The 25,110-nt window shown below is 46.4% G+C and overlaps 2 protein-coding genes, 1 long non-coding RNA gene and 1 other non-coding gene across 5 annotated transcripts; 2 read left to right on the plus strand and 2 right to left on the minus strand.

Moving 5' to 3' along the window:
- Nucleotides 1-611: 611 nt before the first annotated feature.
- On the minus strand, nt 612-11,865 carry xpot (exportin, tRNA (nuclear export receptor for tRNAs)). Its single transcript, XM_047389949.1, has 25 exons — nt 11,713-11,865; nt 7,120-7,262; nt 6,949-7,031; nt 6,816-6,872; nt 6,660-6,729; nt 6,317-6,535; nt 5,874-6,058; nt 5,617-5,785; nt 4,799-5,035; nt 4,692-4,730; nt 4,552-4,614; nt 4,354-4,478; nt 4,123-4,267; nt 3,799-3,918; nt 3,634-3,728; nt 3,489-3,558; nt 3,179-3,417; nt 2,762-3,047; nt 2,501-2,690; nt 2,057-2,173; nt 1,852-1,967; nt 1,730-1,777; nt 1,579-1,650; nt 1,439-1,495; nt 612-1,356 (listed from the first exon to the last, which is right to left on the minus strand). The coding sequence occupies exons 2-25, from the start codon at nt 7,204-7,206 to the stop codon at nt 1,330-1,332; spliced, it is 2,916 nt and encodes a 971-aa protein (XP_047245905.1). The 5' UTR covers nt 7,207-7,262; nt 11,713-11,865; the 3' UTR covers nt 612-1,329.
- Nucleotides 11,866-12,121: 256 nt separating this feature from the next.
- Nucleotides 12,122-18,054, plus strand: rpl18a (ribosomal protein L18a). 2 transcript variants are annotated; one of them, XM_047389950.1, is made up of 5 exons: nt 12,122-12,275; nt 13,826-14,005; nt 14,811-14,940; nt 17,576-17,685; nt 17,912-18,054. In XM_047389950.1, exons 1-5 carry the CDS (start codon nt 12,258-12,260, stop codon nt 18,002-18,004), a joined length of 531 nt encoding a protein of 176 aa, XP_047245906.1. In that variant the 5' UTR covers nt 12,122-12,257; the 3' UTR covers nt 18,005-18,054. The 2 variants fall into 2 exon arrangements, with proteins under 2 accessions (XP_047245906.1, XP_047245907.1); XM_047389951.1 differs by lacking the exon at nt 12,122-12,275 and adding an exon at nt 12,844-12,873.
- Nucleotides 13,634-13,764, plus strand: LOC124883414. The gene has a single exon (XR_007042203.1). It is a non-coding gene; the product is annotated as a small nucleolar RNA SNORA68 (small nucleolar RNA).
- Nucleotides 18,055-20,838: 2,784 nt separating the features above from the next.
- LOC124883318 lies at nt 20,839-23,359 on the minus strand. The gene is made up of 2 exons (XR_007042160.1): nt 23,224-23,359; nt 20,839-22,191 (listed from the first exon to the last, which is right to left on the minus strand). It is a non-coding gene; the product is annotated as an uncharacterized LOC124883318 (long non-coding RNA).
- Nucleotides 23,360-25,110: the final 1,751 nt, after the last annotated feature.

The following is a 25,110-nucleotide window of genomic DNA, read 5'->3' on the forward strand; positions in this document are numbered from 1 at the left end:
TAGTTGCATCACTGGGATCACTGGTCTGCCAGGTTACCACACGTTCCTTCAACTACACAATCAGTCCATATCGATACTGGACGGGTTCTGTCCCATATTTCCAAGTCATCATCTTGGTAGGTTAGATAGGATTTGAGCCAATCCTCTAGATGATTGGCTAAATGATGTTTATTATAATAAATCTGGAAAAACTGTTTCTTGCTCAGTGGGTGGGGCTAACACAGCTTCTGTCCAGATGATTGGTCTGAAGTTGACTTGCTGACCAGTTCAACCAATCAGATGTTACATTATCTGCTGCAGGACAGCTCAGAGGTTCTAACAGTAAATACTAAAATAGTTAAAACGCCTCTAAAATCTGATCAGTTCAAGATTGAAATCATTAATTTCTGTATAAACCACTGACAGGAAACAGGATCCTCATACAGGCGGACCACATTACCTCCATGAAGCAGCCGTCTGGCGCTACGTCAGCAGGAAGATAACTTTATAGTTGGGTCAAAGTTCCTGTCAACTTAGATTCTGGCTCAGTGATAATCTGATGTTTGAAACATTTTAAATCTAAACTATGTAAAAGTTCTTCAGGTGAAATGTGAAAGACAAACCTCAGGAAATAGTTTTTAAAACAGGTTTAATGATGAAATGAGGAGATCTACAGGACCTTTACTGAGTCACAAAGTTCCACAGTGAAAGATCTGCAAACATGAAAACAGGAACATGATAAATTAAAAATCCTCTCAACCAGCTAACTGATTCTCAACCTGAATTAGTAACAAAAAATCTTCTCATGTAAACATTTACAGAATGAGTTCATCTTCAACATCAACTGGCTTCTTAATCTTGGCATTCATGGGCTTCCGTACAGCTTCCAGATGTGATGAATTAGTAAAAAAAAATTAAAGTTGGATCTTTATTTACAGTTTTATCATCTTTCTCTTATTTACATGTTCGTCCGATTCATCAGAACCCACGGCGAGCAGCTGATGGAGTGTGGGGATGGTTCTGATTCTGGACAGAAGACGGGCTGGACTGTCTCACTGCAAACTGAAAGAAAACTGATCCCAGCCACGACTTCATTCAGCCCTCTTGCTGTGGCAGCCAATCAAAACTCAGGGTTTCTACGCCATCTGCTCGTCCAATCCAGAACCTTTAATGTCTCCCAGAATCTGATCCCTGTTCTGCTCCGAGTCCTGAACCTCCAGGCCGTTTCCGTCGGACCGCTCACGGTTTGATCGGAAGGTCCTCCAACTTCCACAGTTCCTGAATGAGTGCTGAGTTCCTGTGTGCTGAGCGGAGAGTTTATAGTCCTTAAGTCCAGGAGGAGGTCCAGGATCACAGCTTGGCTCTCTGGAAGAACGCCTGCAGACAGAAGGAGTCATCAGAGAAACATCCGAAGTGGGACAGAACGAGTGAAGCAGGACTGGATCAGAAAGTCTCGTACCTTGATGTAGTTCTTCAGGACTTTAATGTCGGGCTGCTGGAGGACCTGACACAGCTCCTGAAGGATCACGAGCAGATGAAAAATTCAATAACTCAACAGAAGGTTTCGTTCTCCAGATGTTCCTCTGGATTTTGTCCTACCTGCGAGATCTCTGGGGTCACCCGCAGGGACGGCAGGTACTCGTGCTGCAGGAACTGGATGAACTCTGACCCCTGAGAAACAAACACAAACATTGGAACCCGCGCAGAACTTCACAGAACATAGGAACCAAGAAGAAAGGAACAGTTTTACCCGTTTGAGATGAATCATCTTCAGCGTGAGAGCACATTCCGACAGCGTCTGAGGAACACAATGGAACCATCAGAACCAACAGTTAAACTGGTTTCAGACCGGATTCTGTTCCACAAACTCACCAGAACTGTCTGAGCGTCGGAGAGGTCGAAGGTGGGTTTGAGTGGAGCCAGGAAGCATGCCGGGACGATGTGTTTGTAGATGAAGTCAGGGAAGCCCACCATGCCATCCTTCCCACCTGCAGGTTGGATCAGAACCACACAGATGGGATTAAATATCCAGGTTTGAACAGACACCAGGACCTGACATCCAGCCTACGAGACTCACCCCAGAGCTCCACCAGCCTGGACAGGATGATGAAGCAGGTCTTCTGAGCAATGGGGTCTGGGAACTCCACAGCGCCCTGGATGATGGTAAACAGAACCCGCTCCATGTTTTCTGCTCCTGGAACCGAACAAAACACATGATCACCAACATCTGGACCGGCGTTTGAAGGTCCAACTCCAAATGTTCTAGGTGTTACAGCAGCTGGAGATGGAATTCCTGCTCAGTGATCAGTTCGGGTCGGCACAGAACACAAAACTATCCAGAACCCCTCATCCAGACTGTCCAAAACGGCTCGGTTCACCCAGACCCCTCAACAGTCCAAAACTGCTCTTCCAGAGTGTTAGAATCTACACATGCAGACAGTTCAGGTCTGCTGGTTCTATGAACCCAAACAGAACCTGAGCAGACTGATCACATGACCATCATGCTGACTTCACTGCTCACCCTGATTGGCCATGACCTCGTTCATCCCGCTGCCTGCGATGGTCTGGATGAAGCTGAAGTAGCTCCTCCTCAGCATCTGCTTCTCCAGCGCCGCCGTCTGGTCGTTCTCCTCAGCGGGTCGGCCCAGAACCTCGAAGATAGCGAGGACCAGCGGCATAAAGATCTGCTGCAGGAAGGGGGACACTTGGCACTGCCGGGAGAGGAAGAGCTGTCAGTGAGGTGCTGCTGGGAGAACTGTAGGGTTCTGGTTCTGAGTGGTACCTTGAACTTAGCTGTGATCTGGCTGATGAGCGGGATGAACTCCTGCAGGTCTTTGGCCTCGCAGTCCTTCAGCATGTGCTCCGAGGCGGCGGGGATGAAGGGCAGCACCTCCTCCTCCAGGCAGATGATCATGCGGTGCAGAAAGGAGCGCACGGCGCTGCGCAGCGCCCCCCGCTGGACGGGGCAGCTCAGTGCAGGCAGGAAGCTCTGCAGACAGTCCCTGTAGACCTCAGTGCAGCCGCACTGCTTCACCGTCTGCTTGTTGCTGAACGCTTTGCTGGTCCGACTGCAGAAACACGAGGAGGAGGAGTTAGGAGCTACAGACGGGTCTGAAGCCCCATGTTAAAAACTGGACTACATCCCATCCCAACAGGAGATCAGAGGAACCATGACAAGCTTCCAGATGTTGGATCTGACCTGGCGAAGCCAACGGCGTGGCTCAGGCAGTCTGCGAGGATGGCCTGATGTTCCTCCACGGTCTCCTGCAGCAGCTTGGCGAGCAGCAGGCGGAAGGCGTCCATCAGCGGCGTCAGCAGACTCTTCATCAAAACCTGCTTCCTCTCCACCGGACACTCGCCGCTCACGATGAGCACGCCTGCCGCCTCGAACATGAAGAGCTGGTCGTCGCTGGTCAGCAGCGCCGGGAAGCCGTTCTCCTGCAGAAGGAGGAGAAGTCAGGATGAGGAGCAGCGGAGAAAATTTCAACATGGTAGAAGGTGGTACTTACAGGAGGCGCGAGCTCCAGAAGGTCCTGAATCCTGGTCAAGATGTCCTCGATGAAGGCAGTCATGTGTTTGCTGGATAAAAACAGATATGTGGTCAGAGCGGAGGCTGCAGATGCAGCTCGGACTGAGAAACGGACCTGAACTCACTGCAGAGTCTTGATGAATCTGGAGAACAGGTAGGCCACTCTGCTCCGGACCTTCGGGCTGTTGTGTCTCAGTCCTCTCTGATCCAGGAACGCCATCTGAAGGCAGAAACTTCCACATTAAAACTGTTCGGTTAATCTGGAATGTTCTCTGGGAGCTGGAACTCACCAGAACATTGGGAATGTGCTGAGGCTCCACGATGAAGAACTTATCGTATCTGACAACCGTTTCAAAGAACTCCAGAGACACAGAAGAGTGCTGGTAGCTGCTGACGCCACAGGAGACAAGCTGAGGATGGACACACAGGAGTCAGTGAGGAATGCCAGGTGGACCTGAACCAGGAAAATCTGGGTCTGAACCAGCTGAGCCAGAGTCTTCTGTTCAACAACCAGTGGGTCTGAATCATATGGTCCTGATGCCCCCAGTTAAGAAGCACATTATCCTAAACATTTGAGGCTGCTTGGAGATCAGCTGCTGGGTCATGTGACTCACCGTCCTCATCATGTCCTGCAGGGCGCTCGTCTTCGCCGTGTCGCCGGAGAAATGAGCGCCGTGAGACGCCGGCAGGGCCTCGCCGAGCATGTAAAGCAGCCGGATGGCCACCTCCACCTCCATGAACGGAGCCGCTTGCCACGTCCTGATGCAAGAAAGAACAGGGTCAGGATCAGAACCAGCAACAGAATCAGCATCATCACCAACAAACTGTTGGGAGCCTGCACTCACTGCATGGTGCTGGTGAAGACTCTGCACACGGCTTCCAGCAGCAGCTCAGGAGAAACCTGCGCCAGGCGGTCCAGCAGCATCTTAAGCTGCTTCCTGTACTCCACGAACATGGCCTCATCTTCACCCTGAAACACACACGGGGTCATCATCAGCAACCCGACGCAGCGAACTCTCTGCAGCTCAGAAACATCAACCCACCTCGTTCTCAAAGTTGTACTCGTCGTCGTAGGTCAGCTTCTTCATCACAGCCAGCATGACAGCCTGCAGCCAGTCAGAGATTTAACATCCATCAGCAGATGCAACCTAGAAGATCTGAAGCTTCTCTGATCTCAACTTACCTCGATGTTTGTCTTCTGCTGCTCCGTCAACTGAGGAAGCTGCAGAGACAGAACAGATCAGAACCTGCTGCAGAAGAAATCGGATCCGCCTCCACTGAAGGACTCACCTGTTTCAGCACGTGCAGGTAGTCGTAGCAGAAGCCCACCATGTTGGTGGAGATGTCGTCGTCTTCATGCACCAGCAGCTGCAGCAGCAGCGGCACTTTAGACTCCACCGCATGAAGTGTCTCCGCTGCCTCCTTCACATTCCCGGATTTCACTAGCTTGGTCCAGCTCAGAACCAGACTCTGACCCATCCCGTTCACCAGCCGGGAAAACTTGGCCAGGAAGTCCACGTCCTCCTCCTGAGGGGATGAGAGGAGATCTTTAGGCCCGAGAGTCTCTGACACCAGTCAACAGTCTGGGTTTCTGAGCAGCTGCTCAGAACCACCTGCTTCAGAACCATTGAGAAATCCCTTATCCTTAGCATTTGATGGAAAAAACATGTTTTCTAGGTTCTAGAGCATTGTGCTAAAGTTGATCCAAAACTTCCAGGGTTAGAAACATCCCATCTAGAACCATCTCATCCTTGAAATTTAATCCAGAACCTCATGGTTTGGATTCGTTTGCTTTAGAAGTATCAGATACAGATGTGATCCAGACCAGCCCTCAGAACATGTCTGGTTCTGGTGTCTTCTGATTCCCAACTCCCAAAATGTTCCTAAAAATAGTGGGAACGATTCGGAATGTTCTAGAGCAGTTCTGGTCCAAAAACTGGAGGTTTTCCGCAGGCTCAGTAAGGAGCCAATCAGGAGCAAAGGATGCTGCCTGTTTCCATGGAAACCAGACAGATCTGCAGCCATGTGAGAGATTACAGAATAAACAATGTTTTGGGTCCTGAAACCTGGACTGTTTGGACCTGTGTTGGTGTGAGGAGGGTTCCCACCTGTTCAACGCTGAAGAACCCGGCCGACTGCAGAACCTGGCACAGAGACTCCACCAGCTTGGTTTTATCCACCGGGTCCATTCCCTTGTTGACTATTTCAAACAGGCAGTCGCAGGCCTCCTCTCTGAGGTCCTCCATGGACATCTGACTCAGCAGCAGGTTCACAAACCTGGAACACAGACACACTGATGATCCAAACCACAGGAACATGGAACAAACCAGAACCTCCCTGAGCGGGCTGGCGCAAGGCCACTGACCGGTCATTGGCGATCAGGTTCAGGTCGATCCAGGACACGTAGGCTCCCACCACCTCCAGACACTGACAGGTGAGCTCCGGGTGGGTCTGCTGGTACGCCGTGAGGATCTGGAACCAGGACTCCACCAGGCTGGGAATGCACTGCTCCCTCATGGAGTCTTTGATTAGAGTGTTCCTGCGGGTTTCCTGCAGAACACGGGTCAGAGTCAGGAACATTAGTAGGTTCTGTGGGGATCAGGAGGTTCCTCACTGGGATTTGGAATACAACTGGGAAGCAGTTTTCCCAGCAGTTACAAATTCTCCTGGTGGTGTTGAGATATTTGAGGAAAGACATGATTGATCTTCCCTTAAAATTCCAACCTTTCCAAACCTCTGATTCTTTCAGGAAAATCCTCTTGATTTGGAAAATATTCCCAAACTTCCAACCTTTCCATGCATGTTCACCTGAGGCGTGTGCACGATGTCTCTGTCCACGACCTCGGCATCGATGGCCATCAGGGTCCTCAGATAGATGTCGACACCGTGTGGATTCAGACCCACCAGGTTCAGGATGTCGAAGAAGAACTTGGGCCACAAAGTGAGGTACTCCATAACAAAGGTGAGGGCAAACACCTGAGCCGCCTTGTTCCTGATGAAGGCCTTCTCCGGGTGAGCATTCATCAGCTGCAGAAAATGTGGAGAACATGTTCAGGAAAAACATCTGACTCCTCAAAGCTCAGAATGTTCCTGAAGCTGCTGAAGAGCTTCCTTTGGAGAACCTGATTAGAACTTATGAAGGAATCAGTACCTGAGTCTGCAGCCACTTCATCAACGTCTCTCTGATGAGCTGCTGCTGAGGAGCACTCAGACCTGCATGTCTGCAACAAGAACAGCAACAACCCAAGTGAGAAGATCTCCAACAGTCTGCACACAGAAACCACTGAGGAACCTGTGCTGCCCTCACCTAAACTTGATCTGATGTTCAAGAACTTGGAAGCAGAAGAACTTGACATGGTCATCACTGCAGAACAGAGAAGTACCATGAGCAGGTGAGAAGAGGGCGGAACAGGAAGTTCCAGTCAGGAGGAGACACTCACCTGTAGATACCTTTAGCCAGCGCGTCGGCACAAACCTCCCAGGCGTCCTGAGACTCCTTCAGCTGCTCAAAGTAAGCCAGAGCCTGCAGAGACAATAACAAGCTTTACCCTGCAGGCAGAACAGCGCCCCCTGTCTGTACTGACAGAAAACAGTCTGCTGAGGAGTCTCACCCTCTGCCTGTAGGGGGCGTCAGCGTTGGGGTTGAGGCCCAGCAACGCCTGCTCGTCCATGACTGCAGAGACAGACTGGCAGGCCATGTAGGGGTTAATTTTCTTCACAGTCGGGTCGGTTCCTTGGTTCTGCTCTGGGACATCTACAGGAGGAGAATCTGGAGTTAGACATCTGGATGTCTGTCCCAACATAATCATGTCAGAACCATTTACATTCAATCAGAACCCGTTTCTGAGCTGCCATGAAGGAAAATGGACCCGAACCACAACCAGCTGAATTTTCTTTCAGACACAGGACCAGAACCGAACAACTCGCTACTGTTGATCCACTTTAAGGATCAAGACATACCAGAAGACCATTGTAACAATCAGAGATGAACTTCTCAGGCTCTTCCTGACAGATACCGGTTCTGGATTTGTTTCCATTCTAAGAATTAGAACCTAAATATGGACCTTACTATCGCATCATTCATTTATAGCCTGAAAATGGAGGCAGTTCTAGGTTTAGATGAGAAAATCGGACTTTTCAGTAAACAATCTCCCGATAACTGACCAGAACTAATTAAAGGACAATTGGCCCATTCTGGTTTCTGGCAGAATCATGAATTCAAAGTCACTATTCTCATTATACAGGTCCTTCTCAAAATATTAGCATATTGTGATAAAGTTCATTATTTTCCATAATGTCATGATGAAAATTTTATATTCATATATTTTAGATTCATTGCACACTAACTGAAATATTTCAGGTCTTTTATTGTCTTAATACGGATGATTTTGGCATACAGCTCATGAAAACCCAAAATTCCTATCTCACAAAATTAGCATATTTCATCCGACCAATAAAAGAAAAGTGTTTTTAATACAAAAAACGTCAACCTTCAAATAATCATGTACAGTTATGCACTCAATACTTGGTCGGGAATCCTTTGGCAGAAATGACTGCTTCAATGCGGCGTGGCATGGAGGCAATCAGCCTGTGGCACTGCTGAGGTCTTATGGAGGCCCAGGATGCTTCGATAGCGGCCTTTAGCTCATCCAGAGTGTTGGGTCTTGAGTCTCTCAACGTTCTCTTCACAATATCCCACAGATTCTCTATGGAGTTCAGGTCAGGAGAGTTGGCAGGCCAATTGAGCACAGTGATACCATGGTCAGTAAACCATTTACCAGTGGTTTTGGCACTGTGAGCAGGTGCCAGGTCGTGCTGAAAAATGAAATCTTCATCTCCATAAAGCTTTTCAGCAGATGGAAGCATGAAGTGCTCCAAAATCTCCTGATAGCTAGCTGCATTGACCCTGCCCTTGATAAAACACAGTGGACCAACACCAGCAGCTGACACGGCACCCCAGACCATCACTGACTGTGGGTACGTGACACTGGACTTCTGGCATTTTGGCATTTCCTTCTCCCCAGTCTTCCTCCAGACTCTGGCACCTTGATTTCCGAATGACATGCAGAATTTGCTGTCATCCGAAAAAAGTACTTTGGACCACTGAGCAACAGTCCAGTGCTGCTTCTCTGTAGCCCAGGTCTGGGGAATGCGGCACCTGTAGCCCATTTCCTGCACACGCCTGTGCACGGTGGCTCTGGATGTTTCTACTCCAGACTCAGTCCACTGCTTCCGCAGGTCCCCCAAGGTCTGGAATCGGCCCTTCTCCACAATCTTCCTCAGGGTCCGGTCACCTCTTCTCGTTGTGCAGCGTTTTCTGCCACACTTTTTCCTTCCCACAGACTTCCCACTGAGGTGCCTTGATACAGCACTCTGGGAACAGCCTATTTGTTCAGAAATGTCTTTCTGTGTCTTACCCTCTTGCTTGAGGGTGTCAATAGTGGCCTTCTGGACAGCAGTCAGGTCGGCAGTCTTACCCATGATTGGGGTTTTGAGTGATGAACCAGGCTGGGAGTTTTAAAGGCCTCAGGAATCTTTTGCAGGTGTTTAGAGTTAACTCGTTGATTCAGATGATTAGGTTCATAGCTCGTTTAGAGACCCTTTTAATGATATGCTAATTTTGTGAGATAGGAATTTTGGGTTTTCATGAGCTGTATGCCAAAATCATCCGTATTAAGACAATAAAAGACCTGAAATATTTCAGTTAGTGTGCAATGAATCTAAAATATATGAATGTTACATTTTCATCATGACATTATGGAAAATAATGAACTTTATCACAATATGCTAATATTTTGAGAAGGACCTGTATAAGAATATTACCCAGACTTTTTTCCTCCTCATCTGTACTCAACTTTTGTAACTCACTCATGTCTTTCTTTAATGAAAGAAATCCTGAAAATTCACCATCATCTTAGTTTACAACCAACTTCCAAATGTTCCCTCTGAACTCTCTCCTCCTGCTTATTTCTTTTCTTTCTTTCATCTCCCTTCCATCCCAGAAATCTCAGATATCATCCAGAAGCTTAAACCATCCACCTGTCAGTTAAACCCTCTCCCCTCAGTGCTAGTTAAAGCCTGTCTTCCTTCATTGGTTTCTATCATTTCTACTATTATAAATTCCTCTCTTTCCACTGGAACTGTTCCTGCTTCATTCAAAACTGCAGTGATCAGTCCTATTCTGAAAAAACCTGCTGCAGATCCCACTAACTTCAATAATCTTTGACCAATTTCTAATATACCCTTCATCTCCAAAATTCTCATACTTATCTCATAATAACCTGTATGAACAGGTTACAGAAGCTCAAGATCATCTGGTAAAATCTGACAAAAAGAAAAACTATTTCAGGTCATTGTAAACCCGACAGAATTACTGATAAAGTTCAGTTTTCCTCTGGTTCTGAAAGTGACTGAAGTCAAGCAGCTTATTGGATACTGAGTGAAAGAGCCACAATCCAGATTAAACGACAGGATTTATCTGGATTTCTCATCATCTATTCATTTTTACAATAACTTGGTTGATGTTTTCTCGTGATACTGAGATGTTGGGAGAAAATGCTTCATTTAGGAGCTCAGATGCTGATTCTACCGGGAAAATGAAATGATTTAGTGGTTCTGGTCTTCTGTTCAGTGCTGAAGTATCAGAACATCTTCCACCAACTTGAAGAGGTTGAAGCTGAGTTTTTACAGCAGCATTTTGGAGCAAAGGAACCAAACTTTTGCAGCTCAGACCTGAATGCATCCATGGAGACTTTCTACCAGACAACCTGAACCAGAGGTTGGTTTGCTGCACCTGCAAAAGACCCAGGAGATCCTGCTGCTGTTGCTGGTAACTCTCTTACACCTGGAGGAAGATGGTGGCGGTCCATGATGCAGCAGCTCATTTCGATCTTGTTACTTATTTTTTTTAAAGAAGTTTTTTTTAAACGAGTGAAACACGTTTGGGTCTCCAGCCTCTTGGATTTTGTTCATCTGTTCCTAGGATATTAAGAAGCTGCTGCTAACAGCAACAGACGGACCTTTTCCAGCTCAGACAGGATTGTTCTGGATGCAACCGTTACGGCTCAGCTTCTATGTTTGAACCGTTTTGATTCAACTACAATTAAAAGGTTTAAACTGGGAGAAATGATGCACTGATTTCAGAACCAGAATCGTCCTGCCAGCTCAGAAACAAAGCAGAGAACATCTTCATCATTAGAGAAGCAGCTGGTCTCAGCTTCTTCCTGCATGGGGTTGTCCATCACTCTGGGGAGAACCGAGGTTCTGTCGCTCTGCTAGTTTACTGAAGCAGACAGGTACAGAACGGCTCAGGTGTGCCGGGTAGTTAGTGACATGATATTAAACAGCATGGGTAATGACTAACAGGCTGGTTTAGCTAGGACAGTGGGTAGTTACTGGCTGGTTATTAAACATGTATACTTAGTAAAAAATAATCACTTTTAGTAATGAAAGGTTAATGATTAGTTATTATGCAATTTAACCATATGGGTAATTAGTCACAGGTTAATAAGTGGTTAGCCAACAGTTAGCTGCTGTTGGTAGTTAAAAAGTAGTGTCCGGTCAGCGGCCTCTGGTACTTTGGCTACCCCGGTCTCTGGGGACTCTAGGCGGGCTTTTGCGCAGATCCTGACCGCTGGGTCTGGTCGGGTCAGGCTGATTGGTGCAATAGACATGATCAGATGTTTCTGATAGTCGATGTTCGGTTCGGATCGTGTTCCTGGATCACAGAGAGAACATACGGGTCGCTTTGACAGGAATCTGATGCAACACGGTGCCAACACCTGCAGCCTGATGTTTACCGGCCTGACCGTCAGCAAACACCGACTCCCTGTGAGAAAACACTGGCCTCCATGCTCATTGGGGAACCAGACAACTGGGTCTGGGTCCCTCTCTGGATAAACCCACCATCAGCCTGTGAGGCCTCAGAATCGCCCCTGAAAGCTAAAACTTCTGCCCGAACACAGTGAGCCGACTGCGGCTAGCTACAGCTGAAGGAACCAAAGACGGTCAGATGGGCTCAAACCAGCCAAGGGTCCCTGCAGGACCAGTACTAACCTTTAAAAATATTAACTTTTCAAATGTTATTTAGTTCTGTGCGTCTCGGCCCGGTTCGGCTAGCTGCTGTCGGTCACTAACCTCCCGCAAAGCGACCACTCTCCCCTCCAACCGTTACATTTCTCCCCGGATATAACCGATCAGCTCACCGTACTGAGAGCTGTCTCCTCTGCGTTTCTCTGCCCCGTCAGTTCATCACAGAACCGCCGGGAACCCTCCAGAAACCGTCCGCATGTCGTCGGGAATCACACGGCACAGCCAGCATGTCCGCCGCGGGTTTATATCCGGGTCAGGAGCACCGAAAGGGTCATTTACACGGTGGCCAGTAGAGGGCGCACAGAATATAGAGAGAGCGGAGATGAGAGGTTGAGGCTGAGACATATTTATAAAATAAAATAAATTCCTTATTGTTATTATTTGTTCTCTCCTTATTTATATACAGATATATGCATATTTACAGATAAATATGTATATATAATGTGCATGTAGTCTAAGAATACAAACTGTTCACGTGTCAGTGGTGCAGCCAATGACAACTAACATCTGTCCATATAACGCATCATTTTTTTATTCAGCCAATCACAGTGTGAGACGTAGTTTGTATCCGGGTGATTTCAGTTTCTCCGTTCACTTGACATGCGCAGTCTCCGCCTTGCTGCCTCCTCTTTCACTGTGGCGGTGAGCGACAGACACCATGAAGGCGTCCGGAACAGTAAGAATGTCTTTCATTTATCTGTTTTAACGCTTTATACACGATTGAGAACGGCCCATATCACAGCCTAAGGTATTTGTAGCTCGGTTCTTGTGAGAATTTGGGCAAAAAGGCAACTTTAGAAGGAGAATATAAACGATTTTCGCGTTGCTGTCTTTCCAACATGGCGGCCGCGGCACCATGTGGACGGAGAGCAGGCTAGAGACAAACATACGTTTTAAGGTTTAAAGTTTAAAATAAAGAATAATGTTTAGTTTAGGAACGGGCTCTGGTCCAGAGACAAACTAGAGTTTTCTAGGTGTATAATTAGAGCAGAACCCACCCTTCATGACCCGGTTAATCCGGTTCTGTTCTCATTTTCCAGATCATGGTTTATAGATAATTTTGGTCCTTCGGAGTTCTGCTCTTGCTTTAAAACGAACTAATCTGTTCTGTAAGTGAAGCACAGCCGAGCATCCAGCCTGAGACGTGTTCTCCCCCTGCAGCAGCAGAAGTCCGTTTAAAACGCTCCAGTTTTAAGGTTTGGTTCTGGATCCGAGAGATGCAGAACCACCTGAGAGGAAAATAATACCAGCAGCTCCTCATGGTGAAGTCACTGGTATGTTCTGGTCCAGTTTGGCTCAAATTACTCAAGACAAGGCTTTTTAGCAGCTAATAGGACAAAAATAAATCCAGTATGTGCGTTAAAATATGAAATTCTGGGTGAATTCCCTCAGTCTACATAAAAAGCTGAGAAAAGATAAAAATATTTAAAACAGTTTTAAGATATTTCCATGAAAGCTTCATCATTATGGCTTTGATTAGTTGCAGACATTTTGTTCAGCCCAAAGGTCACAATAATTACTATAAAATATATTTTACCCCTAAAAGCAGCAACAGATTAAATAATTGGTTGATTAAAATTTTCTACTTAAGATAAATTAGACGATGTTTTGTTGGTTCTAAACTTCATCAGCCGGTTCTGGTTGTGTCATCAGGAACGAATATAATGGATAATAGACGTTCCTCTAACTGCTTCCTGTAGTTGTAAGTAAAAGTTCTTCTTAAGAAGATGATGCAGATGTTGGTTCCATGAAACCCAGAAGAATCCGGTTATTTATGGCAGGAATAATCAACTGGGGTTAAATCACTGCAGACGTTTTATTGACTGCAGGAAATTTATCGAGTGTTTTCCTTTCTAAACTTCACTTAAAACAGCCACAGAAATGTTTCTAACAGGTTTAAATGTTATTTTAATGTCCAAATTGGTGAGAAGTTCTGTTTAATGTTGTACTTTGGACCTCAGCAGAAGTTCTCTAGGTGTTTCTCCTGATATGTGAATGTGGCTCTGATCCAAGCATCTGATTGATCTGTACGTTCCTGCACCCTAACCCAAAGGTCCCGCCTTGCATCCGTGGCGAGACTATGTCTGGTGTGCAAACAGAACCAGAACCTTGTCGCCTTTCTCTGACTCTCGTGTCTTTGAAAGTGAATTCTTGGTCCGACACTTGTATGTTTATTAAACCTGTCCAAGATGTGATGTTCTGACTGTGTTCTGGTTCGCCCTGCAGCTTCGGGAGTATAAAGTAATCGGGCGTCTGCTGCCCTCGGCCAAGAACCCGGCCCCCCCTCTGTACCGCATGAGGATCTTCGCCCCGAACCACGTAGTGGCGAAGTCCCGGTTCTGGTACTTCGTGTCTCAGCTGAGAAAGATGAAGAAAGCTTCTGGAGAGATCGTCTACTGTGGCCTGGTGAGTGGACCGGGTCAGAACACAGAATTTAAACTGGAAATATGTATGTTATCTCAAGTCTGCTTCTGATGTTGGTCAGAACAAGAATTGTTAAATGCTCTGACCCTAAAGTTTTTGTGTGATGCTGTAAGTGGGTCAGAACTTACAGAGCAGAAGTGTCTCAGGCAGTTTGGTTTAGGTTTACACTCTGACTGGTCCAGAACCAGCTGATTATTACCAGGTTGTTCATCAGAACCTTCAACCAGAAACTTGGAAGGATTGCATCAGAAATCAGGTTCTGACATGAGAAACGGTCTCAGATGATCCAGATGTGGTCCTGAATGTTTGAAAACAAAGCAAAGGTTCTGATCGAGGTATTATTAATCGATCAACCTTTATTTATAAAGCAGTTTTCATACAGTCAGGTGTGACCCATAGTGCTCTGAACCAGTAGAATAAAGTTATCACAGTAGTTGGATTAAAGCTTCCGTCCGGTTCTGTCTGGGTTTAAGGCCCAGCACGTTTGGGCCAAATGGTTTAATCATAATCTGAAACTTTTTTCCTAAACATCAGAATATTCTTTCAGCCGCTGCCTGTAGGGGGCGCCACTCATCAGGACCTGCCTCATCATTTAGCAGATTAAATTATTGGACCTCAGAACCGTTCTTTTTGACAGTTTGGGTCTGAAGGCTGCTCAGAAACACAAACGGTAGTTCTGGTACCGTCTGTTTGTCTTGATCTAGCTATAAAATATCCCCCTTGTTGCTCCCTGTATGTTCTGATTGGTCCTGACCCGTTCTGATTGACTCGTTCTGTGTGTGTTCAGGTCCACGAGAAGACTCCTCTGAAGGTAAAGAACTTTGGGATCTGGCTGCGTTACGACTCTCGCAGCGGGACCCACAACATGTACAGAGAGTACAGAGACCTGAGCACGTCTGGAGCCGTCACTCAGTGCTGTGAGGACACACACACACACACACTCACACACACTCACACACACACACACACTCACACACACTCACACACACACACACACTCACACACACACACACTCACACACACACACACACACACACACACACACACACACTCACACACACACACACACACACTCACACACACTCACACACACACACTCACACACACACACACACTCACACACACACACTCACACACACACTCACACACACTCACACTCACACACACTCACACACACACACTCACACACACTCACACACACACACACACACACTCACACACACTCACACACACACACTCACACACACTCACACACACACTCACACACACTCACACTCACACACACACACTCACACACACACACTCACACACACTCACACACACTCACACACACTCACACTCACACACACACACACACACACACACACACACTCACACACACTCACACACACACACACACACACACTCACACACACTCACACACACACACACTCACACACACTCACACACACACACACTCACACACTCACACACACTCACACACACACACACACACACTCACACACACACACACACTCTCACACACTCACACACACTCACACACACACACACACACACTCACACACACACACACACACACACACACACACACTCACACACACACACACACACACACTCACACACACACACACTCACACACACTCACACACTCACACACACTCACACACACACACACTCTCACACACACACACTCACACACACTCACACACACACACACACACTCACACACACACTCACACACACACACACTCACACACACACTCACACACACTCACACACACACACTCACACACACACACACTCACACACACTCACACACACACACACACACACACTCACACACACACACACTCACACACACTCACACACACACTCACACACACACACACTCACACACACACTCACACACACACTCACACACTCTCACACACTCACACACACTCACACACTCACACACACTCACACACACTCACACACACACACACACAACTCTGGGTCAGTCCTGCTCACATTTCACTCTGCAACTGAACCCGGTAATATTCTTATAGTTTATGGTGATCTGTGGTCAGCAAAGGTTAAACTCTCCCCTATAATTTAGTCCAGGTTACATTATGTGGAAACTTCTGAAAGTGACCTATTGGTCCTCCTGCTGATCCCAGGAGATCCAACTGGTCCTCCTGCTGATCCCAGGAGATCCAACTGGTCCTCCTGCTGATCCCAGGAGATCCAACTGGTCCTCCTGCTGATCCCAGGAGATCCAACTGGTCCTCCTGCTGATCCCAGGAGATCCAACTGGTCCTCCTGCTGATCCCAGGAGATCCAACTGGTCCTCCTGCTGATCCCAGGAGATCCAACTGGTCCTCCTGCTGATCTTCCGGAGTCTGAGACCCAGACTTGACTACAGAAGCCTGGGTAGATCCGACCGTCATTATTCCTGTAGGTATGGATTTATACATGGTAGGCACCCCTTTTGGTACCAGAACCAGACTGAAATGACTTGCAGATGAGCCTCCTCCATAGAGGGAAAGTGCTTAAAAACAAACATGATTCAAGGTGACCTGAAACTTTATTAAGCAGCCGACATTAACATCCACACTCAGATCACGCTGATGACATCATCACCATCCGACACGTTACTCTGCTCTTAGCTGGTGAGACGTCTCCATGAGTGTCTGCTGCAGATTCAGAGAACCTGGTCCAATAGGATGGAGATGTTCTGACAGCTCTCCTCCTGGTTGACCCAGTTGTTTCCAGCTCCTTGATGCAGAACCGTTTCCTTTGTAAACGGGTCATTCCTCTGATGTCTGCAGGGCCCAGGTCCTGAATGTTTCCTGTTGCCACAAACCTGTTGTAAATGATTCAGTGCAATATTCTGCAGAACTTTACAGGAAGCTGGGTAGATGTTACTTTGGACTTGGTAAAATATCTGAAACATGCAGGGCTGTGAGGCCTACTAGGCTTTCAGACCGGTTCTGATTAAAACTTTTCCAGGATGAGGTCATTTTTTTCTAGATGGTTCCAATGTGACTCAGCAGAATTATTGAGACCCGTCAGTCCAGTCCCCCTTCGCTTGGATTCCCACATCCTGGGTGTTTCAGATTTGATGGGACCCGGTAGGAACATTTCTGGAAAGCGGGTTTTCAGAGATCACATGACCTAAGAGCACCATCTGTTAAACCCGTCCAGAACTCCGTTTGGATCTCAGTTCTGAAAATCTGACTCCTTTCTGCAGCTATTCTTCTTTATCCTCTAGTAGTTCCCTTTTAGACTGGTATTCTAACACCACGGACTGATCAGAACCAACTTTCAGTTCTGATCCGATCTGTGTATTCTGGTAATATTTTTAGGATTATTGGCTCAGAGGATTGTTCTCCCAGTTTGTCCTGAAATGACTCGACCATCCCATCGCTGACCAAACATCTTGACTTGTTCTGACTAAAACCTGACAGAGGCATTTGGTTCTGAGCTTGTTTGGTTCCTGGTAGGATTTGAGGCTCCTAACTGGACCTTAAGGCTCTTTCTGACTCTGAGCTTGTTCTCCTGTGTTTCCAGATCGGGATATGGGAGCTCGCCACCGTGCGCGCGCCCACTCCATCCAGATCATGAAGGTCCAGGTCATCGCTGCCAACAAGTGCCGCCGGCCCGCCATCAAGCAGTTCCATGTGAGTGTGCACGTCTTCAACCCAAGCGGGTCTCTCTCCGGGCTGCCGACTCATCGGGCAGCTCCGGATCAAAATCCCGCAAAAGAAATGGCCAGATTCCTCTTCCAGGTTTCCAGCTGCTATCTGGAATCCAGGCGGTTCTGAATCTGGGAACAGAACTTTTTTTAGCACCTTAATCACGTGTCTCGGTTGCCTTCTAATCAAACTGTTCCTTGTCTGCTTCCAGGACTCCAAGATCAGGTTCCCACTGCCCCACCGGGTCCTCCGCCGGCAGCACAAACCGCGCTTCACCACCAAGAGACCAAACACCTTCTTCTGAGGAGAATCTGTGTTTCTGTGCAGAAATCAATAAAAAGAAACCTGGAAAAACTGTTTGTAAAAAAGTTTTTACTGTAAATCCTGAGAAATCTGTGGTTCTGGTGAAAGAACTCTGAAGTACTGACCCTTACTGTACTGTACAGCTCGATAGATCCACTGAGTGTTGGACCAGAACAAATAAAGTCAGTAAAGCTTCTGTTCTCAGATAAACTGAGGCTGAAAAAACATCTGAGCTTCAAAGAAATAAATCAAAAAATAATAAAACCAGAAAAACTTAAATTCAGGCTGGAAATTAAACCCAAACCCTGGTTTAGAACATAGAACTAATGGACCAGTTAAAAGAGACTTGATTCTGGTCTCCACCAGAAGACGCTGGACCCGAAATGGACCCTGCAAGCTTGAATTGTCCATGGGTTTTGGACTGGTTCCGACAGTCGATCGCTGAGGTCTGCTCTTACGTTTTTATCAACAGATTTTGGACCTGAAGTGAAGGAGCCGGTCGGTTTTTCTTGGGGTGGTGCTGCATCCTCTGGTCGGACCACATCTAAGCCCAGGTTCTGAATGATTGGTTCTTCAGATGAAAGTGGGCAAAATGTAACCCTTAAACAAGTTGAAAAAATTCCCAGATTAATGATCTTTCCCAGTCTTGAATTTATTCCCAACCTCAGCTGGATTCTCCATCATTCCGACCAGGATTGGACCTGGTGGTTCATTCTGAGTGGGCCGCTCCCGTGACATCTGAATCCTGAAGAAGGGTCTACTTTAAATCCTAGAACTATCTAATGTCCAGGATCTGACCCAAGTTCGTCAGAACCACCGAGACCAGGGCCGGTAGGAGCTTCTTGTTTGGGTCAGAAATATTTAAACAGCCGAGTCCGCTTAGTGACGACATGTTCACCAAATATTTCATGTTTTTACTGAAAGGTTCTGTTTTATGGAGGGTTTTAAATCTGTCCATGTTCTGAGCAGCTGGTCCGATCTGGATCATTGTAAAAACCAGTTCTGAAGCAGGTCTGTTGGAGAGCTGCTCCTAAAATCTCTAAAACCAGTTAAAGACCTAAAGCCCAACTGGAAAGCACAAACGGAACCAGCCACAGCGCATTTATGACGTCATTTCAGATGTAATCAAGCTTCTGTGCCGTAACTTATTAAATGGTTTTTATATCACTAACATTAAAACAACCTGCCGACGATGACCTCATAAATCAGTAATGGTTACCATGGATACCAAGCACCAGTTTGTCCTCACTTATGGTTGTTAGAACCAGTCTGAAGTTATTTCTACAGGTCGTTTCCATGATTCAGATGATGAAGGGTACTATTGTGTTGAATAAACTAGATGCACAGACCCAAACTGGATTAAACAATCCATCCTTCTTTTTCTGCTGGTTCTGGTTCTGTTTTAGACCTGCTGCTGTTCATCTGAGCTGCTGAAGAACTGACAGCATGTCAGAGATGACCTCTGACCCTGATGGAAGTCAGGCGGCTGCTGTTGCATCATCTCTCCATGTGGTGGCGCTGATCTCCAAGACATGAAGGTAGAGCAGCTGATGGAGCTCAGACGTTATGATGAGTTTCTGTAAACTGAATTACATTTAATTCCTTATCAGAGGAACATCTACAAAGATCTCCCTGATGGTCCATCAGATCCATGTCTGGGCGGTTCTGTTCTCTGTGGTGTGTCAGGAATCCTGAAGCTGAGGAACCAGCTGATGATCTGCTGGTTCTGCTGCAGCGACCATAATGATGAGTCATTGTTCTTGGACTCCCTGGGGGCGCTCTGGTGTTTGATGGTTTTAGAAACTGGAGAACCATCTGGGTTTGGTGGGAGTTGACTGGGAATGTGGGATGTAGCAGGACCGCAAAATCCTCCCAAAAAGACACCGCTGCAGATTGTTGGGCTTCTGCATTAAAACTGGTTTTAATGGTCTAGTTCTGTTAGAACCTGAGAGGTGGATGGTTCCGTTACCTGTGAACTGCTCTCACATAAAACAGGTTAGACCTGCTTATTGACCCTGACCACACAGGCAGAACTGGGCCCAGAACACAATCACAGGTGAGCTCTCTGGTAAACTGGATCTGTTCCGCTGGCCAGAAATGTTCTGGTGTCGTTGGATTTTCCAGAACTTTATCTGAGTGTTATGAGATTGTGTCATTTGTCTGTATATTATTATTTGTTTCATATAAAAATAAACACAGACTAAAAAACATTTAATTAAAAAGGATTAAAAACATGAGAATCTAGAATTATATTGATTATTAACCAAGAATATTTATTAATTGCTGATTAAATGAAATGAACAACACTAATCAACCTACAGTGTCTTGCAAAAGTATTCCACCCCTTGCCATTTTTCATGTTTTGTTGCCTCACAACCCGAGTTGAAACGGATTGTTTGGGACTCATTTACAGAACATTCCTCCAACTCTGAAGATGTATTTTTTTTTTTTTATTTACTGTGAAGAACAAACAGGACAAAATAACAGAAAACTCCAGCATGCATAAATGTTCACCCCCCTAAAGTCAGTACTTTCATTGGCGACACCAGAACATTTTAGGGGTTTCATAGCAAAGGGGGTGAATACATTTATACATTTTATTTTTATTTTTTAATTTATATTTTCCTTGTTTCACTTTACCAACTTAGACCATTTAGTGCAGATCCATCACATAAAATAAGATTAAAACATTTAAATTACAGGTTGAAACATGACAATAAAAAGCCAAGGGGCTGAATACTTTTGCAAGGCGCTGTACAACTACTAACTAAAGGGAAATTTAAACCAAGAACCTTTAGACAGCACTAGTTAACCTGGTTAAGAACCAGTCAGGAGTTTTATGGCCTGGTTCTAAGTTCTGGTACCTAATCTAAGAGGGGAGGGAAAAGGGAATATGAACTCATTTGGATCTGTCACCTTTAGCAACACCAGAATCACTACAGCAGAACTGAAAAGGAGTGCCTTGCTTAGGTCCGACACAGTTGTTGGTTCAAGTCTTAGACAACTGGCATGGATCTCTATGAATGTGCGGTTCCTACGCTACCATCGCTCATCTTACTCGAGGGTCCGGATCATTGGACCAACGGGTGGTTTTCTCAGCTAGAAGGTTCCTCTGAGACTGGCAGGTGGTACTGGTCTCTCCTGCCACTAGGTGGTTTCCCATTCTAGATCACAACAGAATAGACCATCAAGCTGAACTAGAAACTGTGAGAAAACAACCTGAGTAAAAGAACAAAGCAGCTCATACAGTCTTCATGCTTTAGAGAAGATAGGAGTTTACTTTGACTAGACAGGATACTTAACCTGGGTGTAAGCCTTCCTCCAAAGCGTGTGAGTGGTCCAAGCTCAGCTGAATTAAACTGTGGAGCGATCCCTTGTCTGTGGTTCTGTGGCTTTATTTGGATCAGAAGTGTTTTTCGTTTTTTTTAAAAAGAAAAGTAGGACCATCCAAACAGAATCCTCACTCAAATCCATATTTCTATGGATAATCGATACAAGTTCTGAGGTTCAGTGAATCAGTGCTCACACTGAGCTGCTTGTTGAGCTGCAGGACTTTTCAACCCGCGGCTTTTCTCTGACCACAGTCTGGTCTCGGTCTCTGCCAGGTTTACTGTTCTGTGGTTCCTTAGAAGCAGCTGCAGGACTTCAGGATGCTCCATGGATCCTCAGACCACCAAAAACCCATCATGGGTCCTAAATGGGCAAGCCTCAGACCACAGAACCCACAGGACAGAGAGGATGAGAGAGATAGGGACTCAGGAGGAGGTGGAGGAGATGAAGGGATGGAGAGATGGTGACAGAATGATAAGGATAGAGAAATGAGGAGGGAAGATGAAGACAGTTGAATCACGATTTACAGCAAAATGGCAGAAAAGTTGAAAAACAGACATTAACAGTTTTATTGAACTCAATTTCTTTCTTAGTCTGACCTGCTTGTTAAAGATCATTTCTGATTTAAACATCTTCAAGGGAATAGACTGAGGGATAGAGATGCTCTAGTTGTTGTTTGGTAGGAACATCTCTCTGTTCTTCATGTTGTTTGAGCTGCTTGGATGGAGCTCAGATCTGCAGGGTTGTCTGAGCACAAAGAATAATCAGTAGTTTTCCCAGGCAGGTTGTTATTCATAGTGATCCATGTAGATGGGACAGGAAGCCTCTGTCTGCATTATATAGGTCTTCTGTACAGTGCTGGAGGAAAAGCACAGCAGTCTATCAGGTGTGTGCTGTTAAAAACATTCAGTGTCAGACTCTTTTTAACGTGAAGATGATGATGTGGCTGATAAAACAGAGAAGCTGTAGCAATAAAACAATATTAACGGCATGTTCAGAATGATCACTTAATGCGTGTTTAATGTAAGCCTTTCTGTCGACCCCTGCAGCCCAGAACATCTAAGAACCAGATGTGAGCTGTTCAGGCAGGAAGGTGACCCGTTATCTGATGATCTGCAGACATATTCTGAAGGTTCTGCATTGACACTCTGTGGCTAAAACCTGGTAGTGCAGCTGAATTAGAGGAGGTGGAGTTATTACTGACATTAAAAGGACCAGTTCAGAATCAAAACCTCCAAGCCCGGCCCAGCCGCTACACTTTAGATCTGATGAACCCACTGGAGAGGAATTACATCCATAGAGAATTGTGGTGGTGTACTGGGGGGATTGGGAGCCAAATGGGGCCCCTGAGCAGGCCTGACTCCTGCTGAACTGTTCACTGTGGTCCTGAAAACAAGAGAAAGTGAACTCATGTTGGGTGGAGTTCACTTTCATGAAGACTCCCGTGAGTCACAGCAGAGTTATATAAAAACGATCCGTTTGAAGAAACTCCAGCTTCGTCCGGATTCTGCCCCCAGAACCGTCCAACATGACCTCGATGATAACTGGATCCACAAATCTGATTCTGATGAAACCAGCTGTCAGCAGCCATCAATGAGGCTGCGAGCCAGCACAGAAGAGACTTTGTTCTCCAAGAGCAGAACAGGAGGAACAGGAACATCTCCGGGAACAGCGGGATTAGGTCCTGCTGTCAGAGTCCACGAGGTAAAAGATGAACAAACACCAGAACAAAACTCCAACTGGGACCAGAATCAAACCACAGAACAAACTGGAATGTTTCAAACAGACACAGTGTGGTGACCAAGGTGAGCCGAGGGGCGGAGCTTCACTTCAGGTAAATCATCAGTATTAAAACATCAGGCAGAAGACCCACTACTACTGGATCCTTACATGATGTCTGGTGATCCAGTTGGTAGAGGAAACCTGTCTGGTCCTGCTAAACCACTGATTCAAGGTCCAGTTCTCCCAGTTTATGTTGCAGTGAAGCTTCTTCTGTTTGGTTGGTGGTCTGCAGACCTTCCTGTCGGCCCTCAGACTCCAGCTGCTTGTTGTTGGAAGGAGTTAATCAGCGGCAGGATGTTGCTTTAAATTTGTAAGTGTCAACAGAACCTGAAGTGCAGCTCGTTAATCCAGTCAGCCAGCACCGGACTCCTGTTTGTTCACCTAATTGGACCAAATTATTCAATTAGAGCGTTTTGGAAGAGATGTATTGGAGCTTAATGTTTGGGGGACACCTTCTCTGAAGAGCTGCTATGTGGCGTACTGAGAAACCCAGACACAAACAGAACCTGGATGTGGGTCAGGTCAGGATGTAACACAAACTAAACCTGGATGTGGTTCTGGGCTTCAAATAATACTTTCAATAACAGACCACCATGTTGGTTTTTACCTACTTTTGACCTGCAAAACCAGTACAGAACTCCCCTCCTCTGGTACCTGATCAGAACCGGTTCAGGTTCCAGACGACTGTTCGACCGACATTTTAGTCCATCTGAATAAAAACAGGACATCAAATCAAACCCCTAAAAGTGTCTGAGTGTCTCCAAAGGATGTGGCTCCTTATGGCTAGAGCCTTTGATAGCTGGGGCCCCTGGTGTTTTGAGCCTCTAAAACCTGGGGCCCCCAAAGTGATGGCACCTGATTTTTGGACCCTCTGATAGTTAGAGCTCCTGAATTTCTGGACGCACCCTCTTAGATGGTTTTAGCCTCTGATTTCTATGGCCTGACATTTGCGAACCCTGAGGGATGGGGCCCCTGATTTTTGGGGGGTCTGACAACTGAGGCCCCTGATGGTTTGGGGCCCTGTTTTTATTTTTTTTTAAACCTGCAGGATCTGATGGCTCCTCGTTGTGAAACAAACGGTCTCTCAACTGTAAATCGTGGTTGCAGGTTGGTGTTCTGACTCATGTTGGTCAGAACCCGAGGTCCTAATGAACACTGTGTTGCAGCGCCACCTTCAGGCTGCGTCCTGCTGCTCCAAGCAGCAGATTGTTTCCTGCAGACGTGAGTCAGAGATCCAGTCAGAGTCTCAGAACTTCACTTTCTCTGCTCACAATCAAAACAAGGAAGAGGAGCTTTCGGCGCCAAGCTCCACAGCCTTACAGAGAAACCGGAGCGAGATGAACCACACCCAGAATCCTGCTGACACCGGGCCTCATCACAGCCCTAAAAAATGCAGAACCGAGCCCAGATCCAGAGCTCAGATTATTACAACTCACAGAGACACCAGTTACTGATTTATTCTAAATTATCTTCAATCTCTATAAGCTTCAATTTAACCCGGTTGGTCCTGCTGAAAGTTCTGGTCTGATCCAGATCATTAACCCAATTTAACCAGATTTAATCTGGGTGTTCCTGCAAAAAAGTTCTGGTCTGATCCAGATCATTAACCCAATTTAACCGGGTTTAAACTGGTTGGTCCTGCAGAAAGTTCTGGTCCGATGCAGCTGAGGTGGGAAGTGGAGAAAGCAGATCAAGGAGAGCATCATGGAGTCAGGAGTTGAAAATAAAAGGAAATGTGTGTCAGATCACTGGGCTGAGCATGGAGGACATGGATCAGATCTGATAAAGGTCCGAATGAGGGAGGAGACGATGTTCTGGGATGAAAATAGACGATGACATGCAGATGATGATGATAAGTTTAGAGCTGAGGAACATTTCCTGATTTGTGGTAGGAGACCATATGACCCCCTCTGCCCTAATATCAGATCCCCGATCAGCTGGAGCGGATCAGCCGGCAGGACGGGCCCGCTGATGGAGGCCTTGTCCTGCTAGCTG

Source organism: Girardinichthys multiradiatus, chromosome 17 (assembly GCF_021462225.1).
Source record: "Girardinichthys multiradiatus isolate DD_20200921_A chromosome 17, DD_fGirMul_XY1, whole genome shotgun sequence".
Lineage (NCBI taxonomy): Eukaryota > Metazoa > Chordata > Actinopteri > Cyprinodontiformes > Goodeidae > Girardinichthys > Girardinichthys multiradiatus.